This window comes from Macrobrachium nipponense, chromosome 1 (assembly GCF_015104395.2).
Source record: "Macrobrachium nipponense isolate FS-2020 chromosome 1, ASM1510439v2, whole genome shotgun sequence".
Lineage (NCBI taxonomy): Eukaryota > Metazoa > Arthropoda > Malacostraca > Decapoda > Palaemonidae > Macrobrachium > Macrobrachium nipponense.
The window spans coordinates 158,166,149-158,192,065 of record NC_087200.1 but is presented as its reverse complement, the minus strand read 5'-3'; the positions used below and the strand labels follow the sequence as shown (position 1 = coordinate 158,192,065).

General features: G+C 43.2%; 2 protein-coding genes across 2 annotated transcripts in view; one reads left to right on the top strand and one right to left on the bottom strand.

Annotated features, from left to right (window-relative positions):
- LOC135219787 (CWF19-like protein 1) overlaps positions 1 to 25,917 on the bottom strand; it is a gene marked incomplete at its 5' end in the record, with an annotated part of 332,999 nt that overhangs the window by 98,810 nt on the left and 208,272 nt on the right.
- LOC135220061 (CWF19-like protein 1) overlaps positions 2,278 to 25,917 on the top strand; it is a 42,100-nt gene continuing 18,460 nt past the window's right edge. Inside the window, exons 1-2 of the mRNA XM_064257389.1 lie at positions 2,278 to 2,301; positions 6,735 to 6,853. Coding sequence (XP_064113459.1) covers positions 2,278 to 2,301; positions 6,735 to 6,853 — 143 coding nt within the window. The remainder of the gene's footprint in view (positions 2,302 to 6,734; positions 6,854 to 25,917) is intronic.

The following is a 25,917-nucleotide window of genomic DNA, read 5'->3' as shown; positions in this document are numbered from 1 at the left end:
TAAATTAATTTATGTGCCCTCCGCTCAAGAAACTAGGTTCTGTGTATGAGGTATAGTTAAAAGGCATAAAAACCGTCGTAACCTTGGAAATTGCGTCGTAATCTAACCAGAAACTTAGTTTTGTTAATTATATATACTGGAAACAAGCAATGATTTTTTCATTATTTGCGCTTTTGGACTGTTATAAACTGCGCATCCCAAGCTAGTGTATTCATTCGCTCAGAAACTAGTTCCGCATATGAGGCGTCACTTGGGTCGAGGGGGAGCAGCGCTGACACCTCTTCCACCAGTGATGTCACTCCCAGTTCCCTCTGCTGCGCTACCTCGCTCTTCTGTGACATCATTTGCTCCTGTGATGTCATCGCTGCCATCCAGTACGCTCCATCTACCTTCCTTGATGTCTGCGCCCTCTCTTGCTGATCTGTCTGAGGCTTTTATGTCTGGTGGTTCTTAAGAGGTTGGACTCGGTTTTGGAAGATAGGTTTGCTGCCATGTCGGCTGGGAAGTCTGGGAGCAAGCGTGTTGTGTCCCCCTCCACCCCCCCTCCTGTCAAGAGAATGTGTGAGGAGTCACTGCTGTCATCCTCTCCTTCTCCCCCATCTCCACTGCGTTGGCGTATCAAGCATTGGAAGGTTAAGGACTTTGACCTTTTTTTGTGTACGAGAAAGGAGCAGCATGCCCGTGTTCCAGATAGTGTTAGTGTATCATCCCCTGTGCAATCTGCAGTGGTTGCTTCGAGTTGCGAGTGTGTTGCAACTTTGCACGTTCGTGCGCATGTTGCTGATTCTTCCGCTTCTTCGCCCCCAGGGCCTATTCGTCGCTGTAAGAATCTCAAGGCGCCTGTTAAGAGATCGGAGGTTGTGAACGCAGAAGTAGTGCAGCCAGAGTGTTCGTCTCCCCCTCTCCTTGATGCTGTCCGGGGTTTGACTCTGTGGAATTCTCATTCTTTGTCGAGTGTTTGAGAAGCTTCTCCTTCGCACATACGTGCATCTGCCCTGCTCGGACGCTTGCATTGCCACGTACTTGATTCATCTTTTGGGAGTGCGCGTAGTAATATTCCTAGTGTTGTGGTTGGTTCGTCACAGGGGTTGGTGCTTGGCTCCAGCCCAGACAGGTTGGCTGGCGCTTTGGGCTGTTTGGCTGCTGGGTCCTCTGTTGGTCTGCAAGAGGAAGGCGTATTGGATAAGCCTGAATCATCTTCTTGTCATTGGTCTCTGTTGCCGGAGCAGGAGGAAGGAGACGCGCAAGAGTTTTTGTCTTCCTTTGCCGAAGTTGTCGATCTCATTCGTGGGTTCAACAATTTGGAGAGTAGTACTCAGGCTCAGTTGTCTTTCACTCCTTCTTGCTTGGAAGCCTTGCTGTGGGCCATGCAAGTTCCTAAGTCATTGTTTCAGCTTCCCTTATCGCGGCATGTCCATTCGGTCTTGCATAAGGTGAACGTCTCTGTGTCAGATCGGGACAGGTCTCTATGGTCAAGGGGTTCTTCCAAGTTGCTTCCCTCTCCACTCATGAGGCATAGGAAGTATTATGCTACGAACTCTGCCTACTTGTTGTCTCATCATCTTAACCCGGACTTCATTCGTCTGAAGCAGAGTTGCCTTAGGTGCAGGTGATGTCGGTGGCGCTGTCCTTATCTCCACAGGATGCCTCAGCTTTGGAGTCTATGGCAGCCTCCATGTTACAGACTGTGTCATGGTTAGACTTCTGGTTGACGGTCATAGCCAAGATTGCGTCTGACAGGTCCCGAGAGGGGTTTGTGAGTGCTTCTTCTCTTGCCAGTTTGTTGCAGTCTGGGGGCAAGGCATTCTTATATCTCGCACACCTCGGCGTCAATTTATGGGCTAATCTTCTTCTGATCAGAAGAGATGCGGCTTTGTCCAGGATAGCAAGATCAGTTGACCCTAGAGTCCTTGTTGGCGCTAAGGAATGGAGACCTTTTAGAATCTCAGTTCCTGTTTCCTCGGACTGAGCTGGAGGGTGCGATAAACTGACACCGGGCTGACACGAAAGACATGTTAGTGCACCAGGCTGTGTCAAAGTCAGAGTCTTGATGTCCTGCCCCTCCACCTCCCCCTGCTCAGCAGCAATCACGGAGATCGTCGCCTGGTAGGCCATCTAGGAGTTCGGTTTCGTCAGGGCCTTCCCGTCCGTCCCAGTCTAGGTCAGAGGACCAATGTCCATTTCACTCCCTCCCTTACAGGTCAAGAAGGGGCTCCAGTGGCAGAAATAAGAGAGGTCGTTGATAGGTGGGAGGTGCCTGGCGGGTCAGTGGGCCAAATGGCAGAGTTATGGGGCAAAGAAGTGGGTAGTAGATGTCCTTTGGGTGGGGTATATACTATCATTCGACTTCTCTCCCCCACTCTCGGACAAACCTCTGCTCAGGCGGGTGTATCCCCCAGATTCTCCGAAGTTCTTGGCTCTCCGGGAGGAAGTGCAGAAGATGCTGGACAAAGATGCAATAGAGGGAGTGGTGTATCCATCTCCGGGGTTTTACAGTCACATCTTCTTGGTGCCCAAGGCGTTAAGGGGATGGAGACCTGTGATTGACTTATCCACCTTGAATCATTTCATCAGGAAGACAAGTTGAAGATGGAGACTCCGCGATTGGTGTTGGCAGCTGTGAGGGAAAGCAACTTCATGCTGTCGATAGATTTAAAGGACGCATATTTCCAGATCCGTATTCATCCGTCGTCCAGGAAGTTCCTACACTTCACTCTTAAAGACAAGGTCATTGAGTTCAAAGTCCTGTGCTTAGGGGATCCGTTTGCTGAGGTACCTTGACAATTGGTTGGTCTTGGCAGGATCCAGAGAGAAGCTGCTGGGCATCATGGTAAAGCAAGAGAAGTCAAACCTTGTACTCAGTCAAAGGATTCTCTGTCTGGGCATGGTCATAGATACGGCAGTCACAAGAGTTCCCGTCGGATCAGAGTTTGGAGAAATTGCAAGTGGTGGCGCGCGACTTCCTGTCACAACCACATCAGTCAGCTCATCAGTGGCAGATTCTTCTGGGAGTTTTGTCTTCCCAGGAGAAGCTGGTCCCTCATGGGCATCTTCATCTTTGGTCTCTGCAATGGAGACAGGGAATTCTGGTCTCCGGCGGGGGACTCGCCCCTAATAAGGGTTCCTCTGTTTAGAAGTGAGAGAAGGCCTTCGTTGGTGGTTGGACGACCGGAATCTCTTGAAGGGTGTTTCTCTACCCTTGGACTTCCTTCTGTTTTCAGATGCCTCCCTTGCAGGTTAGGGTGCTCATTTAGGTGGCCTTATTACTTTGGGCGTTTGGAGTTTGGTGGACAAACAGCAGCATATCAACGTCTTAGAGTTAAAGGCAGCCTTTCTGGGTCTAAAGGAATTTTGGGAGAAAGTAGAGGGTCATTCTGTCGTTCTCATGTCAGACAACACCACGGTGGTCGCTCATGTGAACAAGCAGTGGGGCCTGTTTTCACATGAACTTCACGCCTTGACAGTCAAGGTTCACCAGTGGGTGGTCAGCAATTCGGTGGAGCTCTCAGCCAGGTATATCCCAGGCAGAAGGATTGGTGTCGTAAATGGGGTTTTTCTCCACTCAGAACCTCTATTCAGCGCATAGCAGACTTTTTAACCTTCCTCAAGGATGAGAAAGGTTTGTCTGTTTCCGCCATTAGAGGCTACAGGGCAGCCCTGAGTTTAGTGTTACGTTTTAGAGGTATCCCTCTCCTCATCCTGGGAACTCTCCTTGCTAGTTAAGGGGTTTGAGCAGTCGTGTTCTCCTAGAGAGCTCAGACCCCCAACGTTGGATGTTTCCTTGGTCTTGAGAAGTTTCACTAAAGCTCTTATGAGCCTTTACGTCATTCATCAGACAGTAACTTGACTCTCAAAACGGTTTTCCTCCTGGCTTTGGCGTCTTCAAAGAGAGTGGGGGAGCTACATGGCCTAAGCTATGATGTGAGCCCACATCAGGGGTTGGGGTCAGTGTCCTTCACATTTGTCCCAGAATTCATGGCTAAGACCCAGAATCCCTCGGTGCACAATGATAGGTTTGCCTCCTTTTCCATTCCATCACTGAATGACTTTGTGGGCAGTGATTCTCAAGAGCTTTTGCTATGTCCTGTCTGGGCTCTGTGTTGCTATCTTAAAAGGACATGACATCTTAGGCCAGGTTGTTGTAGGCCTTTTGTTAGCACAGGGCATACGAAGAAAGAGGTGTCGAAGAATACAATATCTTTTTGGATACGTGAAACTATCAGACAGGCATATTTGACTTTTGATGATTCTGCCGCCACGTCTGGGCAGGCTAGAGCACATGACATCAGGGGTATAGGTCCCTCTCTGGCTTTCAAGAGGAATTTGGCTGTTCATAGAGTTCTGAGCGCTGGTACTTGGTTATGCCAGTCCACATTCACCTCTTGCTATCTTAAAGATGTTGCCCACAGATCTATGGACACATTTTTCCTAGGTCTTGTGGTGGCTGCCCAACAGATTGTGTAACTCATCGTTGCCCTTAACAGGGCACGGATGTATCTTAATCCTAAATTGATTGTGTGAATGAGAGAATGAGTGAGTTGGCTGGTCTCTTTCTTTCTCTTGTACCTTTCCTTCTTCCTTCCTTAACATGTGGATTGGAGGAATAAGACATGTCATTCGCTGGATGTCTGATACAGGTGAGTAAGGTAGTCATACTGATAGTTTGGTTGCTTGGTGTACAGATATCCAACCCTCTATTTGGTAGCATATACTCCACTCCTTAGCAAGGGGGAGTAAGGAGTAGTAACGAACCCTGGCACATTGGTTTGTTATTGAACAGTCAAAATTTCTCTTTAGTTCCCTATGCTGTGATTCGTCACATATATCATTGTAGGTAACCCAGTGGCCGAGTTGTTTGATATCACTGTATCTAGCTTCTCACTGGCATCAGTCCCTCTCTGGTAGATATTTTTTCTGGAGCTGGACTGGTGGGTAGGCCCCCAGCCGGTTTATGATGTCTGTACCTCCCTCCAAGTATAAGTCTATCCTATTGTTAAGACTGAAGGTTTGTTCATGCATGAACAAATGACAGATTTTCTAAGACAATTTGTATTTTTCATAGCTACAAACCTGAGGTCTTAACATTGTACTGTCCACCTCTAGCCACCTCTCTGTCTTCTTAAAGACATCCTGGGTTGGGAAAGACTGGATGCGGTGACGTGGGTGCGTGGTCCTTGACCAGTTTTCACCCGATATACGCACGTATTGCCAGACCTCACAAGATTCCTTGCTTTTCATCTACAATTTAACTGGATCCAGCTCAGCGCTAGAAAAATGATCCTATTGTTAAGATCTCAGGTTTGTGATGTCTGTACCTCCCTCCAAGTATAAGTCTATCCTATTGTTAAGACTGAAGGTTTGTTCATGCATGAACAAATGACAGATTTTCTAAGACAATTTGTATTTTTCATAGCTACAAACCTGAGGTCTTAACATTGTACTGTCCACCTCTAGCCACCTCTCTGTCTTCTTAAAGACATCCTGGGTTGGGAAAGACTGGATGCGGTGACGTGGGTGCGTGGTCCTTGACCAGTTTTCACCCGATATACGCACGTATTGCCAGACCTCACAAGATTCCTTGCTTTTCATCTACAATTTAACTGGATCCAGCTCAGCGCTAGAAAAATGATCCTATTGTTAAGATCTCAGGTTTGTAGCTATGAAAAATACAAATTGTCTTAGAAAATTTGTCATTTTTTCAGTGCTTATCGGTGCCGATAACTGGAATTTTGCAGTGATGACCAGTTAATGGGACCTCTGTTAGGTATGTATCAGTGCCAATACTCTTTTATTGGTACTGATAAATGGAAATCAGCTTGGTGATTTTCAGCACTAGGCAACCCCCATAAGACCAAATCGCAGGTAACCAATGTTGCCGATAACAGGAAACTGCCTATATGTGTACAGTTTAGTGAAAGTTATGTAGTAATTACCTGTAACAGGAGAATTATTGTATAATAAAATGAATATGCATTATTTATGTAATACAAGATATATAACATGCAAAAGCTATTTTTTCCAGAGTAATAAAAGCTATGTACAATATACCTAGACAAAATTTATGACAAAATAGGATTTGATGTACTACTTGGAAAAAACCTATTTTTGATAGCTGCTGTGAGTCGTCAAAGGAGTTACACTCTCATGGTCCCCCCCCCCAGGGCTGCATAAGACAGACCAACCAATTATATACTTGAAATTATAATTACAAGTAGACATAACTCTCTGAACTAAGTTTGGGAAATTTTTTTAAAATCTGGGAGGGAAAAATCATTATGGAGCAGTTAATAAAAAAGCGGGGCAGTGTTAAATATGAACATTAACAAATTGGCATAGTAATTGTGAAATTAGTTTATATATTTATAAAAAAAATTCATTCTCTTAATTATTTGTATATATTATTTTATATATTTATTTATGTGATAATATTTTACTCTCATCCTGCATGTTGCTTCATCCTTCAGATAACAAATATTTTCCATAAGTAAAGATAACCAGTTGTTATGTATCTTATTTGGTTTTACTGCATACAACCTACTTGTTTATAGCTCATTCATGGCTTCACCTGGTTTAAAATCTAATTTTTATTTCTATTCCTAGTATCCTAAAATTTGTCATATTTTAGCGAGTGTGGTAACGAGTACATATTCCAGTAATTTAGAGGCAATATGATAGTAGTATGAAGGGAAAAGTGTAAATATAACCTACTTGATTGGTTTTTCTTTAATTACCAGGAGGGATATGATCCTGAAGCAGATGGTTCCATTATGGTATCAAGATTGGCGTACAAGGTTCAACCCCGTTACCACTTTGCTGGCTTGGGAGGAACTCATTATGAAAGGTTGCCATACAGGTAATATTGAAATTTCTTTGTTGTCTGAAATCTGAACCCTAATGTTTTTGGCAGGCATTAGTCAGTTTCTGAAGGGTAACATATATGCAGTAGTGCCTCGCACTTCAAACCTAATGCGTTCCAGATGGCTGTTTGAAGTACGATTTGTTCGAAATATGAAGCAAATATCCCCATGAGAAAGAAAGGGAATCAGGATAATTCGTTTCAGCCAACCCAAAAAGTCCCCCTTTTCACATTTTTTCTATTATTAATGTTTAAAAGTTAAATTAAGAGTGTAAAGTAATGAAACAGTACGTTATATGAAGTAAAATTTTTGACATTTTATTTTTTCTGTGCATGATTTATGAACTGTTGGTAAAAATGGCGCCTGCTGGCTGGTGGATGGAGGGAGGAGAGACGGGAATCCTTTGAGCAAACCAAATTGGTTGCAGCATGTAAAGGTTGATAATAAAATCAATTTTATTCACATATTAGGTATAAGGATAATCAAAGGAATCGATCATGTGTGTCCGATTGAGAGAGAGAGAGAGAGAGAGAGAGAGAGCGAGCTTACACTTCAATCTTAAGTGCACAAAAGACATTAATTATGTCACAATACATCAACTTACTGGTAGCAAACGGCAGACTTTTAAGCCAGAATACGTCAGCTTACTGTTGGCAAACAGCAAACTTTTAAAATAAACATGAGGATTTTGGAAACAAATAAGTAATAAGTCAAGATGCAAGAAAAGGAAAGTGAAATAAAATAACTTTTCACAAGGAAACCGTATAAACAAACAATCGAAGGTATGCAGAAACTGAAAGTGGTGCCAGTTTGTTTATTACAGAGCTGAGTTACTTATTGTAAAAAGTCATAAAAAGCAATTGTCACTAGATTGGTATTTTACCGGAACAAAAATAAAAGTGATTTGGGAAGATCGAGTGTAATTGAAAGAAATGGGCAAATAATCATCCAGCCCACCTGATAAGTCAGTGGGGTGAAGCAGAGGACCCCCCCCCCCCCCCCCCCCCCCACCCCAACCTCTTCTCTCTCTCTCTCTCTCTCTCTCTCTCTCTCTCTCTCTCTCTCTCTCTCTCTCTCTCTCAGCGCACCGAACACTGACACAAGCAAGCTTTTCTTTTTTGTTTTATTTGTTTTGCTTTACTGTATTGCATTTTATTGTTTTCATGTTTACTATCATTGTTAAATTTATTGTGAAATAACATTTTATTTTTTATGTGAATTGGTACTACTTTTATGTACTATTATAGTAAAGATTTTACTGTCTCTTCTCTCCTCAAAACAATACGACGACACACGATAAACTTAAATCATTCATTCATTGTTCCTCAAAAATATAAACGCTCCTCCTCTACCTCAAGATAGCTTTGTATCACCGCAATGACAAATGATATTGTTAATCATTTATGCAAGTTTTATTGTGAAAAGCTTTGTTCTTTCATTTACTAATTTGTTAATATTGTCCAACTAGACCATCTCACTCAGCGCACCGAACACTGGCTCAATCAAGACTTTTTTTTTTTTCTGTATTGCATTTGATTGTTTTCATATTTTACATTATGTTAAATTTATTGGGAAATTCCGTTTTACAGTAGTACCTCGAGATACGAAATTAATCCGTTCTGAGGCGCCCTTCGCATTATGAGGTTTTTGTATCTTGGACCACATTTTACACGTAAAATGGCTAATCCGTTCCAAGCCCTCCAAAAACACCCCAGTAAATTTCATAATAAAGCTAAATTGACCTATAAACAATGAAATACTACAACAATTTGGACCATTCAATACTTAACTTAATAACGAAATGCAAATTAACCTGTAAATAAAGTGTATTAGTGTACATGGTATACAAGAAATACTGTACGTAAAATTTGGAAGCTTACCTTTCGAGTGAGGCTATCTCCGAAAGTGCCGGCAGAGGAGGAGGAGGACAAACGGCAGATACGTACGTACGTACATACACTTAACTTTACGAAAACAAAAAAATGTAAGGAAAACATACATAAACTAAAATTAACGAAACACATTAACAAAACTGTAACACTTAACTTTACAAAAAACTAAAACTAAACAAAAAAATTTTTTTTTTTTTTTTTTTTTTATACAGAATTTCAACTCCACCACCACTTTCAACTTTCTGTTTATCACTTGGTTCTTCCCTTTTGCTTTCAACTTTCTGTTTTTCATCACTTGGTTCTTCCTTTTTGCTTTTAACTTTCTGTTTTTTATCACTTGGTTCTTCCTTTTTGCTTGCTCCTGCTAATGCTGAAGGCCTCTTTAAAAAATAACGATCCAAGGAAGATTGCTTCTGCCTACTTTTCACAATGTTCCTGAAACGACTCAGGCAAACGTCATCGAACTGCGCAAGCATACAACCTGTGTGAGCCTTTTCGGGGTGTCTTTTTTCGATAAACGATTGCACTTTATGAAAAGCGCCTTGAATATTCTTAATTTCTGCCGTTGTCATAGGCTCCTCCTCCTCTTCCTCGCCGCTGCTAGAGAACTCCTCTTGAACGACGTTATGTTGCATGGCCTCCAACTCCTTCAGGTCATCCGTCGTAAGCTCCTCTTGGTGCTCCTCGAGAAGGTCGTTGATGTCGTCCTCGTCGACGACCAGCCCCCATGGACTTGCTGAGTGCAACGATCTCGTCAAGATCTGGTTAGGAAACAGTTTCAGGATCGTCAACTGTTTCTGACTCTGCAGCACCAGCTTCGCCCACGTCGAATCCCTCGAAGTCTCGGGCGTATACGGCATCAGGCCAGAGTTTCCTCCACGAGGAATTCAAGGTTCGCCTCGAAACCTCCTGCCAAGCTTGGTCGATGAGTCGGATGGAAATGACGATGTCGAAATGCTCCTTCCAAAATTGACGCAAGGTGAGGTTTGTGGTATCGGTGATGTCTAAACATCTCTTGAAAAGATGTTTCGTGTACAGCTTCTTAAAGTTCGCTATCACTTGCTGGTCCATGGGCTGGAGGAGAGGGGTGGTGTTGGGCGGAAGAAAAAGAATCTTAACGAAGGAATACTCCGCTAGGATATCTTCCTCGAGGCCAGGAGGGTGGGGAGGGGCATTGTCCAACACCAGCAGACATTTTAGGGGGAGGCGCTTCTCTTCCAAAAAAAGTCATCCTGAGTTGGGAAAGACTGGCGTAGGTGCGTGATATCACAAGATTCCTTGCTTTTCATCTGCTTTTTAACCGGATCCAGCTAGGCGCTAGAAATTATCCTATTGTTAAGACCTCAGGTTTGTAACTATGAAAAATACACATTGTCTTAGAAAATTTGCCATTTCTCTTCTTTATGGGCAAATACTGTAGTACTGTGTTCTTGGTGCCCTCCCCTTCCACAACATATGGGTACAGCAGACTCCAATGGGTTATACTTTAACAGTTTATTAAAAGCCTATGAACCCAGGTCTCTGCCTAATGTCTTCAATGACTGTCCAGAAGTAGAAAAGGTGTGGTGGATACCTTCACCTTACACACTACTCTGTATGGAAAGAAACCACAGAAGAGGCTGAACAATCAACAAAAGAGATGGTAAATAATTTCTCAAATGTCAAGGAAATTCAACAAACTCAAATTTTCATTGATAATTGCAACAGTGAAAATACAATGAAAACTTGTAATGACAATAGTGGATCCATGAAACTATCATAGAAGTTCCATGCACTAAAAATACCTAGATGATAAGAACACACTCTGTAAATAATGGGGATAAGATTAATCTTATATTTTAAAAATATGAAAAGTTGTCTGCTACTTCTCAAGAACTGTCCAGCAACCCCTGAAAAGTCTTTGAAGAGAGGTAGTATCATCTGCAAGTTTACATGCTTGGTGGAAGTATGCCACAACTCTTACAAAAGGATGACTACTGTCTAAGCATCTCTCTTACCACATTCAAGAAGGAGCCATTTAATCACTCTGAACACAATCACAATAAAAGGAGAAATATCAGAAATCAGGTGGTGTGTAACCTGGTACCAAACCCAACAAGAAAAAGGCTTACCAGCCAAATTAAAGTTTTGGTGCCGATAAAAGGAAACCGCCATTAACTGAAACTCAGTGATTTATGGCGCTGATAATCAGTTATCGGCACCATAAGCACCCTTATGGCACTGATCACCGGAACTCGGCCCGTGCACCATGAATCACCAGTTGTGTGGTGCTAGACAAGCGCCATAAAACCAGATCGCTGATAACCGGGAACTGCATGTAGCTTATATTAGGCTAGGTTTTCTAATAAGATTACAACATTTATGGCTTATGTAGCAATTCACAACGATCTCTTATAATAAAACAACCACTTACTACTACATGAGCACCACCTAGCAAAAATCTGGCATCAAAAACACTGAGTTTAGCCATAAACAACCGAATAAAAAAACAACTGCTTTGCAATTTTGAGGGATTTTAGTTTAATGTGTTTGCCTTTGTATAGTACTGGTTTTGCATTTGTTTTGTGTACAAAAATGAAAATAAAAACTCCACTAATAATCCGTTTCTTTTAGCAACTAAAAAATTATTCTCCTAATGATTTCAGTAGTAGTGTCGAGTACAAATATGGTTTAACCCTAAAAAAATTGCTAGAAAAGGTTTTTCAACTGTTTCTGGATTCATGTGATGTGTAGAATGACACTGAAGCAGTCTGACCAAAAGATGCAAGATACTAAAAACAAAGCTGTGAAATCTAAGATGGCCACCAATGCATAAAAAAGTGTAATTAACTTCCTTAGTATTCACTCTACAATGATAGTGGAAACAGTCAAATTTCCTTTTAATCATCATATATTGAAATACAAGATGATATCCAATAATGGCCACTGATATGCAGATATATCCTAAATTAACTGTATATCAAATATCAATACAGGCAGTTACGACAGGGGTTCCGTTCTTGAGATGCGTCGTAAGCCGAAAATCGCCATAAGCCGGAACATTGTAAAAAATCCTAAGAAAACCTTACTTTTAATGCTTTGGGTGCATTGAAAACTATGTAAACTGCATTCTTATTGCATTTATGGGCTCAGTTCGTGTCGCTGCGTGAAATAGTCCTTAAGTTTATTATTTCTAGGGTAAATGATGCTAACACATACCAAAGAAAAAACAAATTCAGGAGGGTGTCCAGTATGACTGGACTCGCTTCACCTAAATAAAAAGAGGTGTCGGTATGGTATCAGGGGCGAGTGAGACCACTGCCACGAACCTCTTGCCATTTAGAATTCTCCTACACCAAAATCCCCCTCCTGAGAGAGCCGACCCACAGGCGGAGGCGGCAACTACTACTACTACGCCACGCACCACGCCGACTGCTGCACCTCTGGTGGTCATCCTTTTTCGTTAGCCGATCAAGGTAGCACGTGTCACTTTTGCTCTGTGCTTTTGTGCCCTTTTTTCTTTGGATTATCTCAACCTGGAACGCGCAAGCTATCGCTGCAGCTAAGTTAACGTAACCCGAAAGGTCTGGATTTAGTTTTGTCAGCCAGGGACCCTTTATTACCATTTTTTAGGTCTGAAATGGGCTCCTGGTCTGGCGCATGGCGGCCACGGCTCGCCTCGTGTTCGGTTAGATTTTTCGGTCCTCTATACCAAGACATCTTTCCTAGATTTTACCTTTCATGGGTTTTTGTCACGTGCTACACTAGATCCTTTTATCTTTTACATCGTATTTAGGGAATTCATAGCCTATACCTTTGATCTTAGTTCATGCATGCATGTCTCTTTGTCTAGGTGGATAGGCGCTAGAGTGATTATTTTATTCCTTCTAGTCCAGCATCCTGGCTCTTGGCCTCCCTCTTACGTGTAGGCTAAGGCTAGCTTCTGAGTAGTAGGCTTGTTTCTTCGGGAATTAGCCTTCTTCTCCTGGATATCCCTTTCTCTCTCACTCGTGTTTTCCCTCTCTCTCTCTCTCCCCCTAGATGCTGACCCCTTGACGTGGGTAGGGGGCTTAGGGACCAGCAGCTGGGGCATGATGCCTGGTGGGGTTGGTTTCTCACTGGTCCTTGGGGCCCAGCTGCTGATCCAACTAAATTAGTCAGAACTTTTCTTTCTACTAAAAACATTTCATCTTTCTGCCTTCCTCCCTCTTATAAGGTATGGGTTCTATGATGATGACTATTGGCTTGGTTTTGGACATGGTTTAGGCTAAATCTTGGGATTTGAAGGAGGGTGAGGATGGACGGCATGCTACCTCACCCGTAGAACTCTAGTACCTGACGTGATCGAGCGAGGGGAAAGTTTATTGTCAAACCCTATCTGGCCATAAACAGTGTTGCAGCTGTCATTCCAAGAGAGGTTTTAAAGACACTGTTTGTGGATGATTTGTCGATATCCTTTGCTGCCACCTGGATGACTGTAGCAGAAAGAAAGCTACAATTAACAATAAATAAAATAGTAAGTTGGGCTGAGAAACAGGGTTTTAAAATCTCTGTAAGCAAGACTACTGCTGTCCACTTCTGTCGGATCAGGGGAGTGCATCCTGATCCAGACCTCTATTTGTATGGCCGTAGAATCCCATGTGTAGAACAAGCACACTTCTTAGGCCTAGTTTTTGACAGTAGATTGACTTGGGTCCCCCATATCAAACATATAAAAGCAAAGAGCCTAGAAGCTCTACACATCTTGAAGGTGCTTTCTCACACCAGTTGGGAGCTGATAGAAATCTTTTACTAAGGCTTCATAAATCTTTAATCTTGTCAAAGCTGTCATATGGTTGTGAAATATATTCTTCAGCTTCTTCATCTAACTTAAAACTTTTAGATTCAGTACATCATTCAGCTATTCGTATAGCCACAGGAGCTTTCCGTTCGTCACCAATATCTAGTTTGCTAGTTGATGCAGGAGAGATGCCTCTTGAACTCTATCGCCAGTCATCATTACTTCGGTACTGGTTTAGAGCGCAAAGACTCCCCAAATCTCAGGCATTTGCTGTGGCAAATAGAAATATTTTTAATGGTTTTTATGAAAGTCATCCAAGTATCCCATTCCTTTTAGCTATAGAATAAAACAAATTTTAGAGGATACAAATATTAACAAATATCCCATTATTCCCTTTGTGTATCCCAGTACTCCTGTCTGGAGGTTACCGGATGTGAAATTCTGCAGGTACTTCAATGGAGCAAAGAGAAATAAATCTGATGAGGAAATAAGGGCAATATTTTTAGATCATGTATCAGAGCATATAGATACATGTTTTATATTTACTGATGGCTCCAAGTCCAATGCCGGCGTTGGATATGGAGTTTATAGCCAATCTTTTAACCGAAGAGGTGCACTTCCTTCTATTGCCTCAAACTTTACAGCTGAATTGTATGGCATCCTAGTAGCACTGGAACATATTGTAACACTCCCAGTGTGTAGCTACACAATATTTTGTGACTCCAAAAGTGCCTTACAGTCCCTGGAAGTCTTTAATACTGATCATCCCTTGGTGTTGAAGATCTTGCAGTGGATCTTCTTGCACCAAAATAGAGGCAGCATTGTTTCATGTTTGGTTGGGGGGGGGGGGGGGGGGGGGTTCCTGCCCATGTGAACGTATCGGGAAACGAAGAAGGCAGACAAGCTAGCCAAATCAGCAGCGCAAACTTTAGTACCGAGAAAATGCCCTGTTCCATATCGTGATACATTTTTTGATATATGGAAATCTGTCCAGTATTTATGGGCACTTCAGTGGGACAGAGTAGGCCCCAACAAAATGAAGAAAATTACTAGACAGACCACACCCTTGGAAAATATGACCTAATACCAAGGAAGTGGGAGGTTGTATTGTGTAGATTGCGTATTGGCCATACGCGTTTAACTCACGGCTATCTGATGGATGGAGAATGAGCCATTCTGTGATGATTGCTTAGTTCCACTGACTGTTAGGCATTTGCTGGTTGAGTGTCCCCATCTAGTGGAACTTAGGAATAATTTTTTAGGCTTATAGTAGTGAAGCAGGTGGTAACTATAGCATGCCAAACTGTTGGGAGAAAGCATGTGTGTTAATAACGTTATCTCTTTTATCAAAGAAGCTGGTCTTCTCAAATATATCTGACAGCTGTGCTGTCTTAGTATATACATTTTTTCTTCTTTTTAATAGTTTTACTGTTATGTGATCAATCACAATTCTTTTTATCGGAATATTATTTATATTTTTATCAGAAATTTAATTTATTTTTTTAAATAAAATTTATATATCTCTCATAAAGATAAAGTTATTTTGAATGTTGTATAATATATTATAAAAGTTAAAAGATCATATTTAGTATTCGGCGTCGGTGACCCTGGTAGTTGTGACGCCAGATAACTCACAATCAATCAATCAATCTCTCTCTCTCTTACGATGTAAAAGGTTTTATTTATCTATTATATATATATTTTGTATATCGGGTTAGCATTTAGGGTGACCAGCTTATCCTAGGCGGTTTTATTGCATTATTTTTCGGTCTATCTACCGTTTTGTTGCATTATCGTCCCTCGGTCCTTTAGTCCACGTGGTCACTAGGCCTAGTTGGTTGTGTTGCTTTATCACCTCTGGTCCACTTGTGATCGTGTGGTCCCTCTGGTCGCCCTAGTCCCAGTCCCCTTCCCTCCCTCCCGAGCGGAAGGGGGGGGGTCTGTCCTTGCTCGCTTACGGTCGCTATGGCAACCATCCGAGCACCTCTCCCCTCTCCCCCCAGTCAGGGGGGTCACGGGAGTTTGGGACAGCTGGGAGCACTGGTGGGCCGCATGTTGTCTCCTCGGGCTCTGGGGGAGCTCCGGCGTGGTCGGGGGCGGGGGTTTGCCACCCCCTCTCCGGCCGCTTCGGTTCCTCTCCGGCGTACCTTGGGTCTGTTTTCTCTCCTGTTGTTTACCCCTTCGTCAGCGGATGGAGCACCTGCTACTATCCGGGTGTACCTTCGGTTGTCGGTGGGGTAGCTGGCTCTGCCAGCTACCGGAGTGAGAACGATATCAGTTGGTCCTTTATGCTTTCCCTATTTTACGTATCCCCTACGTCATCCGGCGGAGCGCTTGCTTGCTATCCGGGCGCTCCTCTAGTTGTCGGAGGGGGTTTTTACGGCAGAGCTACACGCTCCACTTTAATATAAATAAATTTTCCTAATTTAAGTATAGGGCATCCTCTCCCGTTCTCCGGCGTGGTGTACTACTCTTGAAACTTATTATGGGTGTATGAAAACATCTGGTTGGATCATACTCTTCTCTCCGGTGTACACCGGAGCTCCCAACCAGGTTATTAGGTCATAGACCTTCTTCCACACGGAGTGCAGGGGTGGACTATGCCCAGTATCTTTAAGCTACTCCGGCATGCAACGGAGTATCACAGTAGCCCTGTGAGTGTATAAATGTGATACTTATGTATCTTTTCACTTACAGGCTACTAACTGTCAGGAGGCGGGGTGCAATGCCGTCCTCCAAGACCCCTGCGGACATGAGGTCTGCAGGACTCACGCTCCCTGCGCTACCCACAATGGTGAGCTGATTGTCTGGCATCACGAGGCTTGTACCATCTGTTACGACTTGGTGAGCCAGTTTTTGGATGGAGTAAGTATACACCGGTGTCAGGTTCGTCCCTTACATGGCATATACTGTCACATGTCATAATCTTAAGGTTAATAGTCATATTTATCATTTCTGATGATCCGTCCTCGGGGCTTCGTTGTAAGGACTACAATGACCCTCTTTTCCAGGCTGCCGCTGTCAAGGAAGTCGCGTTGGCTACCCTGCGAGCCTGGGTGGGAGGCTTCGGTAAGAACGCGCCGAAGGGACAGCCATACATGCTTGATAAGAAGTTGGATGTCCTGATCTTCCCAGGAGGGAAGTCGACAGGGTATGTGGAACCCACCACGGCAGCTCCGACAATCGCGAGCATTCAACAGCAGGTGGAACAAGCCCTAATTGAAGGAGGAGGCCAGGACATCGTGGCGGACGTGTCAACATTGGACCTTAACATAGAGCCAATGACGGTAGGTGCAGAGGATTTATTAGTTGAGGTAGGTTTGTTGGGCGCCCAAGGGCTTCCCTTGGGTACCTCTGGATCTTCTTCCCCTGTTCCTTCTTCTTCATCCTTCCAGGGCTTTACGGGATCTGAGATCCCTTCTAGTGCGCCTGCTGTATCTGTAGTCCCCAAAGTCAAGGGACACAGAGAGCAGAAGACCCTTCAGAAGACGTCGTCTTCTTCCACCTCTCGTAAGTCTATGGCTTCCCATCCCGGAGCAGAGAAAGCGAAGTCGTCTTCTTCGCACGGGAAAGGGTCGAGAGGCAAGTCCTCTAAGCAGAAGGCCCGCGCTCCTGTCGAGCCAGTACCTTCTCCGGCGACTACTGTACTCCTCCTGTGACTCCTGCCGGACCCTGTACATCTGGTCCCTTCGATCCTGCTGCATTTACAGCAGGAGTCATGCAACAAGTAGGAGATTTGGTTGGTTCAATGAGCACGAGATTCGAGCAAATGTTCGCTCAAATCTCCACCTCGTTAAACCATCAGGACAATCGATTTAAAACCTGACTGAACGAATGTCCGACTAGGAGAATCGTCTGGCAGGCCTGAATCAGGCACCTCAGGCCAACCCCCCGGTAGCAGGAGCTGGTCTTGCCCAGTTACCGGACTATAACACCCTTCCTTCCTTCTCTATGAATAATCCTTGGAGGGTAGCAGCCTATGCGCCCTACAAGGATGGCATGATCTCTATCCCGGACTATGGAACTCGAAGGATCGAGGACTTCGAGTTCCATCCAGCCGGCTTACAGCCTCCTTTCATGGGTTACGCTAGGCTGACGGAGACAGCCTTAAATAGAGAGGATAAGATCCCCAAGGAAACAGTTCTGTATAGCCGGGATCACGCACAAAGGGAATGGCTACATTTTCTGGAGGACTGGGATTGCACAAATACCAGACTCCAGGCATTCAAGAGTCCTTTCACTATCTTCGCCACAGAGGAGGAGACACCACTCCCCTTACGACCAAGATAGCTGAAAGCACCTTGCAGGCTATTATGAAGGACGAACCACTTCCTCAGCTAAGGGAATCGGATCCTACGTCTCCACTCTTCCCTGCATTTGGAGATCTATGGGAGAACCTACCGGCCACTTTTACGGTAGGCAAACTCAAGCCGGACTGTGCTATGGAGCAGTTCGGTAGAGGTTTACCCAGGTTTGCCGGAGAACCTCATTCAGGCAGAGTTTGAGGCGAGAACCAGACTGGGCAGGACACTAAAACACTCTGGTTATGACAGAAGTGGCTGCTCTGACTTATGGTATGGGACCTTTATTTAAGCTCCTAGCCAAGTCCACGACGCAAAACGGTACAGCTGACCTATACCAGCTTGCATTGGCAAGAAGGAACTGCCGGAAGCATGTCCTTCAGGAAGCAACTATTCGTCACAAACCGAATAAGTTGCTTTCCTCCAATATCTGGGGGGCGGACCTCTTCCCCGAATCGGTAGTTAACGAGGTTCAACACGAGGCGACGAGGCTTAACCAAAGCCTCAGAGCTCTTTGGGGTCTCTCTGGTAAGAGGAAACCCGAGAACCCTCCCTCTTCTTCCAAGAAGCTAAAGAAGACGAGAGTTCCAGCCCCTACCAAAAACAACAGCAGCAACACTTTGTACAAGCTGTTCCAGTTTCTCAGCCAGGACAACTGGCAGCAGCAAAGGGACAAAGTCAACCAATTCTTCTGTTGTCCCCACAAGGTCAGCTCTCGACCTCTTACGCTGTTTCCCCGGCATTCAACCCTGTGTTTGGAGGCCAAGCTTTTCAAACCTTCAACAGGTTCGCTAGGGGAAGCAGGGCCAGAGGGGCCTTTCGGCAGCGAGGTGCAGGAAGAGCTACCAGCATAGGTAAGCACTTCTGTGGAGGACGTGGAGCTCACTCCGCACAACAGCAGTGAGATCTCCCAGGTAGGAAGGATGCTGTTCCTCTTCCGCCACAGGTGTTGGGGGTTCAGCAGCTGGGCACAGAGCATTGTGGTTCCAAAGGGCTGGGGTGGAGTTCGATCAAAGGTCCCCCTCCACCCAAGTCGTTCATTCAACTACCATCAAAGGAATTGGCAGATTACGCAGAGGAGCTCCTTCAGAAAGGAGTAGTGTCGAGAGTCAAGCATTTAAAGTTTCAAGGACGCTTATTCAGCGTGCCAAAGAAAGGCTCATCAAAAAGAAGAATAATCTTAGACTTGTCCCGGCTAAACTTATTCATTGGTTGCGACAAACTCAAAATGCTGACAATCTCGCAGGTGCGGACCTTACTTCCCCATGGGGCCGTCACCACCTCTATCGATCTTACAGACACATACTATCATATCCCAATCGCAAGACACTTTTGCCCATACCTAGGCTTCAAGCTGGGAGACCAGGCATTCTCTTTCAAAGTGATGCCCTTCGGGCTGAATGTAGCCCCCAGGGTATTCACGAAAATAGCGGAAGTAGTGGTACAACAACTGAGATCACAAGGGATAATGGTAGTAGCGTACCTCGACGATTGGCTGATTTGGGCGCCAACCGTCGAGGAATGCCTCAGAGCCACAAACAAAGTACTTCAATTTCTGGAACACCTAGGGTTCCAAATAAACAGGACAAAGTCCAGGCTCACTCCGGAGTTTCGTTTTCAATGGCTCGGCATTCGTTGGGACTTAACCTCTCACAATCTGTCAATTCCTGTGGACAAAAGGAAAGAAATAGCCAAGTCAGTAAGGCAATTCCTCAAGAACAAACGAGTGTCAAGGAGAAACCAGGAAAGGATCCTAGGTTCACTCCAGTTTGCGTCGGTTACAAATGTTCTGCTGAAAGCAAGACTGAAAGACATAAACTGAGTTTGGCGCTCAAGAGCAAATGCCAAATCTCGGGACAAGTTGTCAGTAATCCCGCAGATTCTTCTAAATCATCTCCGTCCATGGGCGGAGACGAAGAACCTGTCCAAGTCAGTTCCTCTTCAATATCCTCCTCCGGCGCTGATCATCCACACAGGCGCCTCTCTAAGCGGGTGGGGAGGATATTCTCAATTCAAGAAGGTTCAAGGAACTTGGTCACCTCAGTTCCGCCAGCTCCATATAAACGTATTGGAAGCTATGGCAGTATTTCTCACCTTGAAGAGGCTTCTTCCAGCAAAGAACTCTCATGTAAAACTGGTCTTGGACAGTGCAGTAGTGGTACACTGCATCAACAGGGGAGGATCCAAATCAAGACATGTGAACCATGTCATGGTAGCCATTTTTTCCCTGGCAAACAAGTACAAATGGCACCTATCCTCCACCCATCTAGCGGGAGTAAGGAATCAGAGTGGTCCCTGGACAACAAGTCGTTCCAGTGGATACACCGGAGTGTCCCGGGTCTCCAAGTAGATCTTTTCGCATCTCAAGCGAACCACAAGCTCCCTTGCTATGTGGCCCCCAACCTGGACCCTCTGGCATATGCCACAGACACCTTGTCCATGGAATCAGTGGAAGAAGATATACATCTTTCCTCCAGTGAATCTTCTTTTGAAAGTACTGAACAAGCTCAGGACTTTCAAGGGACAAGTAGCTCTAGTAGCCCTGGACTGGCCCAAGAGCAACTGGTACCCTCTGCTTCTGGAATTGGGTCTTCGACCTCGACGGATTCCCAATCCCAAACTATCTCAGTCAGTACAAATGAGGACTGTGTTCGCTTCCTCAGGAATTCTCAAAACCCTAACTTTATGGACTTCATGAAGTTTGCGGCTAAAAAAGATGCAAATATCGATCCTCAGAATATCCTTTTCTTAGAATCAGATAAGAGAGAGTCAACTTTGAGACAGTATGATGCTGCTGTTAAAAAGTTAGCATCTTTCCTGAGAGAAACAAACACCACAACCATGACAGTTAATTCAGCTATATCCTTCTTCAGATCTTTATTTGAAAAAGGATTAGCAGCTAGCACTATTACTACTAATAAATCAACTTTAAAGAAAATCTTTCAATTTGGTTTTCAAATAGACTTAACAGACTCTTACTTTACGTCTATTCCGAAAGCTTGTGCTAGACTTAGACCTTCGGAAAGGCCTAGTTCAGTATCATGGTTTTTGAATGATGTCCTCAAACTGGCTTCAGACACTGACAACTCTTCTTGTTCATTCATAATGCTACTAAGGAAGACGCTTTTCTTACTGAGTCTAGCCTCAGGAGCTAGAATATCAGAACTGTCGGCTCTTTCCAGGGATGCAGGACATGTAGAATTCCTCCCTTCAGGAGAAGTTTTGCTTTCCCCGGATCGCAGTTTTCTGGCCAAAAATGAGGATCCTTTAATGAGGTGGACCCCTTGGAAAGTCATCCCTTTTCCTCAAGACCCTTCTCTTTGTCCAGTGATGACCTTACGAGCCTTTCTGTCTAGGACATCCTCTAGGTCCTCAGGCCCACTCTTTTGATGAGGAAAGTGGCACTATATCAGTAAAAGGAATTAGGCAGCAGATCCTTTACTTCATTAAACAAGCAAACCCTGGATCATTCCCTAAAGCCCATGACATCAGGGCAGTGGCCACCTCTATTAATTATTTCCAGCATATGAACTTTGATGAGTTGAAAATGTATACTGGCTGGAAATCGCCGACAGTTTTCAAGAGTCACTATCTAAAGTCCTTGGAATCTTTAAAATTTTCAGCAGTAAGCGGGAAATATAGTTTCCCTTAACACTACACAGTAGTAGTAGTTGAAGATCCAGATCTCCTTTCTACCTGCCTCAACTAATATTTCCCCTAACCTACCGTTATGCTCTATATAGTCCTTTAGCCTTAGCTGCTTATGATATGATGATAGTGGTGTGTCCCTTATTTTTTTGCTAGGGGCACCCACAATTTTGTTGTATATTATTATGTTACTAATGGGTGTTGCTCCCCTTATTTTTATGCTAGGGTAGCACACCTACTTGATTAAGATTTCAATTTTGACAATAATTTTGTACTTAGTGAGTAAGTTTCCCATGTATTTTATAACTCACTAATTTAGTTAAGTTATCAATTCTAGTATAAGATTAATTTTAAGTTAACTATAAGCCTGATTGTATATTTTAAGTTAACTTTTCTGTATGATAACTTGTAAGCTCTCAATATTTGTTTCTTTTACTTTTTAGTTTAATTGAGACCTTCCTTTTTGCTATTCAATCTTGTGCTGTTTCTCTGGTACTATTTCACGCAGCGACACGAACTGAGCCCAGAAAAGGGATTTTGATGAAGGAAAAATCTATTTCTGGGCGAGGGTTCATGTCGCCCAGTGAAATCCCCCCCTATGCCCCGCCCTGCAGCCCAAGATTGGCATCTAACGACAAGGATGACCACCAGAGGCACGGCAGTCGGCGTGGTGCGTGGCGTAGTAGTAGTAGTTGCCGCCTCCGCCTGTGGGTCGGCTCTCTCAGGAGGGGGATTTTGGTGTAGGAGAATTCTAAATGGCAAGAGGTTCGTGGTAGTGGTCTCACTCGCCCCTGATACCATACCGACACCCCTTTTTTTTTGGGTGAGCGAGTCAGTCATACTGACACCCTCCTGAATTTGTTTTTTCTCTGGTATGTGTTAGCATTATTTACCCTAGAAGTAATGAACTTAAGGATTATTTCACTGGGCGACACGAACCCTCGCCCAGAAATAGATTTTTCTTTCGTCAAAATCCCTTTTTTCATAAAAAAACCCTTCAAGTATTGATTATTTTGCATTTTTGGTGTCATATTTCATCTGCCAGATGAGTGTTGTAGGTGTCGTAACCCTGGAATATGCGTTGTAACCCTGGAAATAATGTCTGATGAACATAATTGAGAAGTGTCTTAACCTCGTAACGTCGTAACCCGGGGACTGCCTGTATACAGGCAGTCCCCGGGTTACGACGGGTCCGGCTTACGACGTTCCGAGGTTACGACGCTTTTTCTTAAATATTCATTGAAAAATCCGCCCTGGGTTATGACGCTTGTTCTGAGGTTACGACGCTGACGCTTCCGACGCTCCAAGTTTACGACGCTTTTAAAAAACACATACTATGATAAGATAAGAATCCTTTATAGTTTAGCACAGTTTCTCTCTCTCTCTCTCTCTCTCTCTCTCTCTCTCTCTCTCTCTATACTACAAAGATGTATGTTTTTTAGTATGATAAATAAATGATTTACTATTTTCAAATATTAATATTAATTTATACAGCAATAATATCAATTCATTAAAGAAAATACCATAGTGAATTAGATTTTAGCTTATATTTAAAAAATTATGGAAGAATGAAGGAAACCCCAGTCTTCTTCAAGTAACTTTCAGTAACCTTTTCTCCAGATTCAGGTACTAAAACTGTCAGATATATCAAGTTCTGTGACAGCCAGGAGGGGGAAAATTTGGGTGTGACAGCCAGGAGGGGGAAAAATTGTGGGGAAGAGCTGCAGTGTTGCAATCACTGGTCCTGACATTTGCCCCCCCCCCACCCCCCCTCTCTCTCTCTCTCTCTCTCTCTCTCTCTCTCTCTCTCTCTCTCTCTCTCTCTCTCTCTCTCTCTCTCTCTCTCATTTACTGAGACTCGAGATTTTTTATGTACTTGTACTATTTGTTTTTAATACTTTCAAATAATAATAATAATAATAATAACTGTAATTACAAAATTCATATGTGATAGTATTTTAAAGAAATACAATACGTACTAATCTTATCCATTCCATTTTAATTAAGGTTAACTCTCTCTCTCTCTCTCTCTCTCTCTCTCTCTCTCTCTCTCTCTCTCTCTCTCTCTCTCTCTTTTGCCACACAAGATAATAATGGATCATAGTGTTAACTCCCTCCCTCTCTTTCGCTGGAAGCGTTATAAGTATTTTTTGAGAGAACAGAGAGAGATAAACACTCTCTCTCTCTCTCTCTCTCTCTCTCTCTCTCTCTCTCTCTCTCTCTCTCTCTCTCTCTTTTACCGAGATGAAAGAATTTTTATGGTACTAGTATGTAAAATGTTTATTGATAATTTCAGTTATTTAATAATAATAATAATAAAACTTTAATTACAAAATTCATAATGGTCGTATTTTAAAGAGATGAAAATGACCTTTCCATTTCACTTGTAAGGATAATTCCTCTTTCTTACTGATATGAGAGAATTTTTATGGTAGTATGCACGTGTTTATTATATTTTCAAATAATATAATAATAATAATAGAAGTAGTAATAATACGATAACTAATTTCAAAAGAAAATTCTTCCCTTTGTCTTTTTCTGTATCAATTTCCCCACCTCAACTCGAGTGACACTCGAGCTTAACAATGCCATACAATGGTCAACGAATTTAATGGTTTTATGTAATTTCTCTCTCTCTCTCTCTCTCTTGTATTTTAATGAAAATATACAGTAATTTGTGAATACACAGTGTTGCACATGAAAAAAGTAAATTAGTGATAATTTTAGAGATACGGCCCTAAGAAAAATTGCAAATTAGTAGTGAAATTTTCCCGGTGGAAATGTTATCAAGAACGTCGTTCCGGCTTACGACGATTTTCGGGTTACGACGCGTCTTAAGAACGGAACCCCCGTCGTAACCCGGGGACCGCCTGTATACAACATATACAATAACTTAACAGTACATCACCTATGAAACTAGTGTGTTTGGTTGCTACCAGAGTCTTAAAAGTCTAAACTTAATAATATGGCAATCATACTATCTATTAAGTGCATACATATTTCATTAGCAGTGTTAATACATAGACTAATTGATACTCCTCATCTTCCTCTTCACTGAATTCGACATGATTGCATGGAGTATCACAATTTTCTAATTGGCATTATCCACATGGTAATCCATACACCCTACAACTAATCGCGATGATCGGCAGGCAGATTTGCAGTTACAATGTATTATCTTTAACAGATTGTCTGGAGCTGCATTCATATCCGACATTACTGGTGTTAACTTAGTGTCCTCTTCTCCTCTTCCAAACCCCAGTTTAACACATCCATGTCACTCTCTTTCCCAATCCACACCATTATCTGGTAATAAACTCAGATAATGAAATTTGGTGGAAGACTGTTGGGGGTAGATGTTCCGGTGGTGCAAAAGATTTTGAGGACACAATTTTCTTGGACAGGGTACTATGTCAGTGACTCTGCACCCTTCCCACCAAATAGTACAGCCATTACCTTGGGTCCAGTGTGTTCAATTACTTTTTGTTCTTGGTTTGAAAAGAGGAATTGATCAGCACAAGATTGCAACACAGAATTACCTTTGACTAACTTTTGAAATGCAGTCCTTTTTCCTACACCAAAGATGTGCGATGTACTATCACATCCAGTAAAAGTGTGGATGAAAAGCAGCTGAGAGCATAGTTTATTTTCTGGGACTGATTAAGATGTTGATGTGGGGTCACTGTTGTAGCAGTTGATTTATCAGACCTGAAATAAAGGTCCATGCTATCTGTCTGTGCATAATGAAGGAGTAGAATTAAGAGGTCTGTGTCTTCTCCAATCAACGTAGTGGTATGGAATTGTGATGCTTCAACTGCAGCCTTAGTAATATCTATGTCAGCATCACCAGGTGAGTTGATGACAACACATCCTCTTTTCCTAAGTTTAACACTGATCAGATCAATTAAGGCTTGCTTGTTGATATCCCTCGACAAAAACTCTTCCTTCCTGCCAGAGAACAAAGTCTCTGCTGTAACACTAACAACAGGGTGGACTTTCTGCCCTAAATGCCTTTGGTGAGTGTTGTCTTTGATTGAGGGACCTCCATTATAGCCATCAAAAACTACTGTTGCCACCTCATTTTTGAATGGTGAAATCTGCAAATGACTCAGCTATTGCGCTGTAGCTATCGCCCTTCTTCCAGGGTACTCGATATAATAAGGACCCTCCATCAAGGACGTAGTGCTCTGTTTGAGGAGCGGATTGAGGTGGATCTACACCTGCTTCTTTCAAGTGGTCTAAGATAGCATGAGCGAGCTGTGGTTTGTCTGGCTTACGAAATACATTTCTAATCTCGAAAAGAGCTGGAGCCTTTGCCACTACCAATAATCTCTGAAATAATAGGGCAGGATTATTACTTTGATCTGGTGCAACCTTGATTGCAGAAACATCACCAAGCGTTATGGCTTTATTTTTTCTCTTAAAAGAATATCTGAAAGCAGAATGCCCAATCATATTTT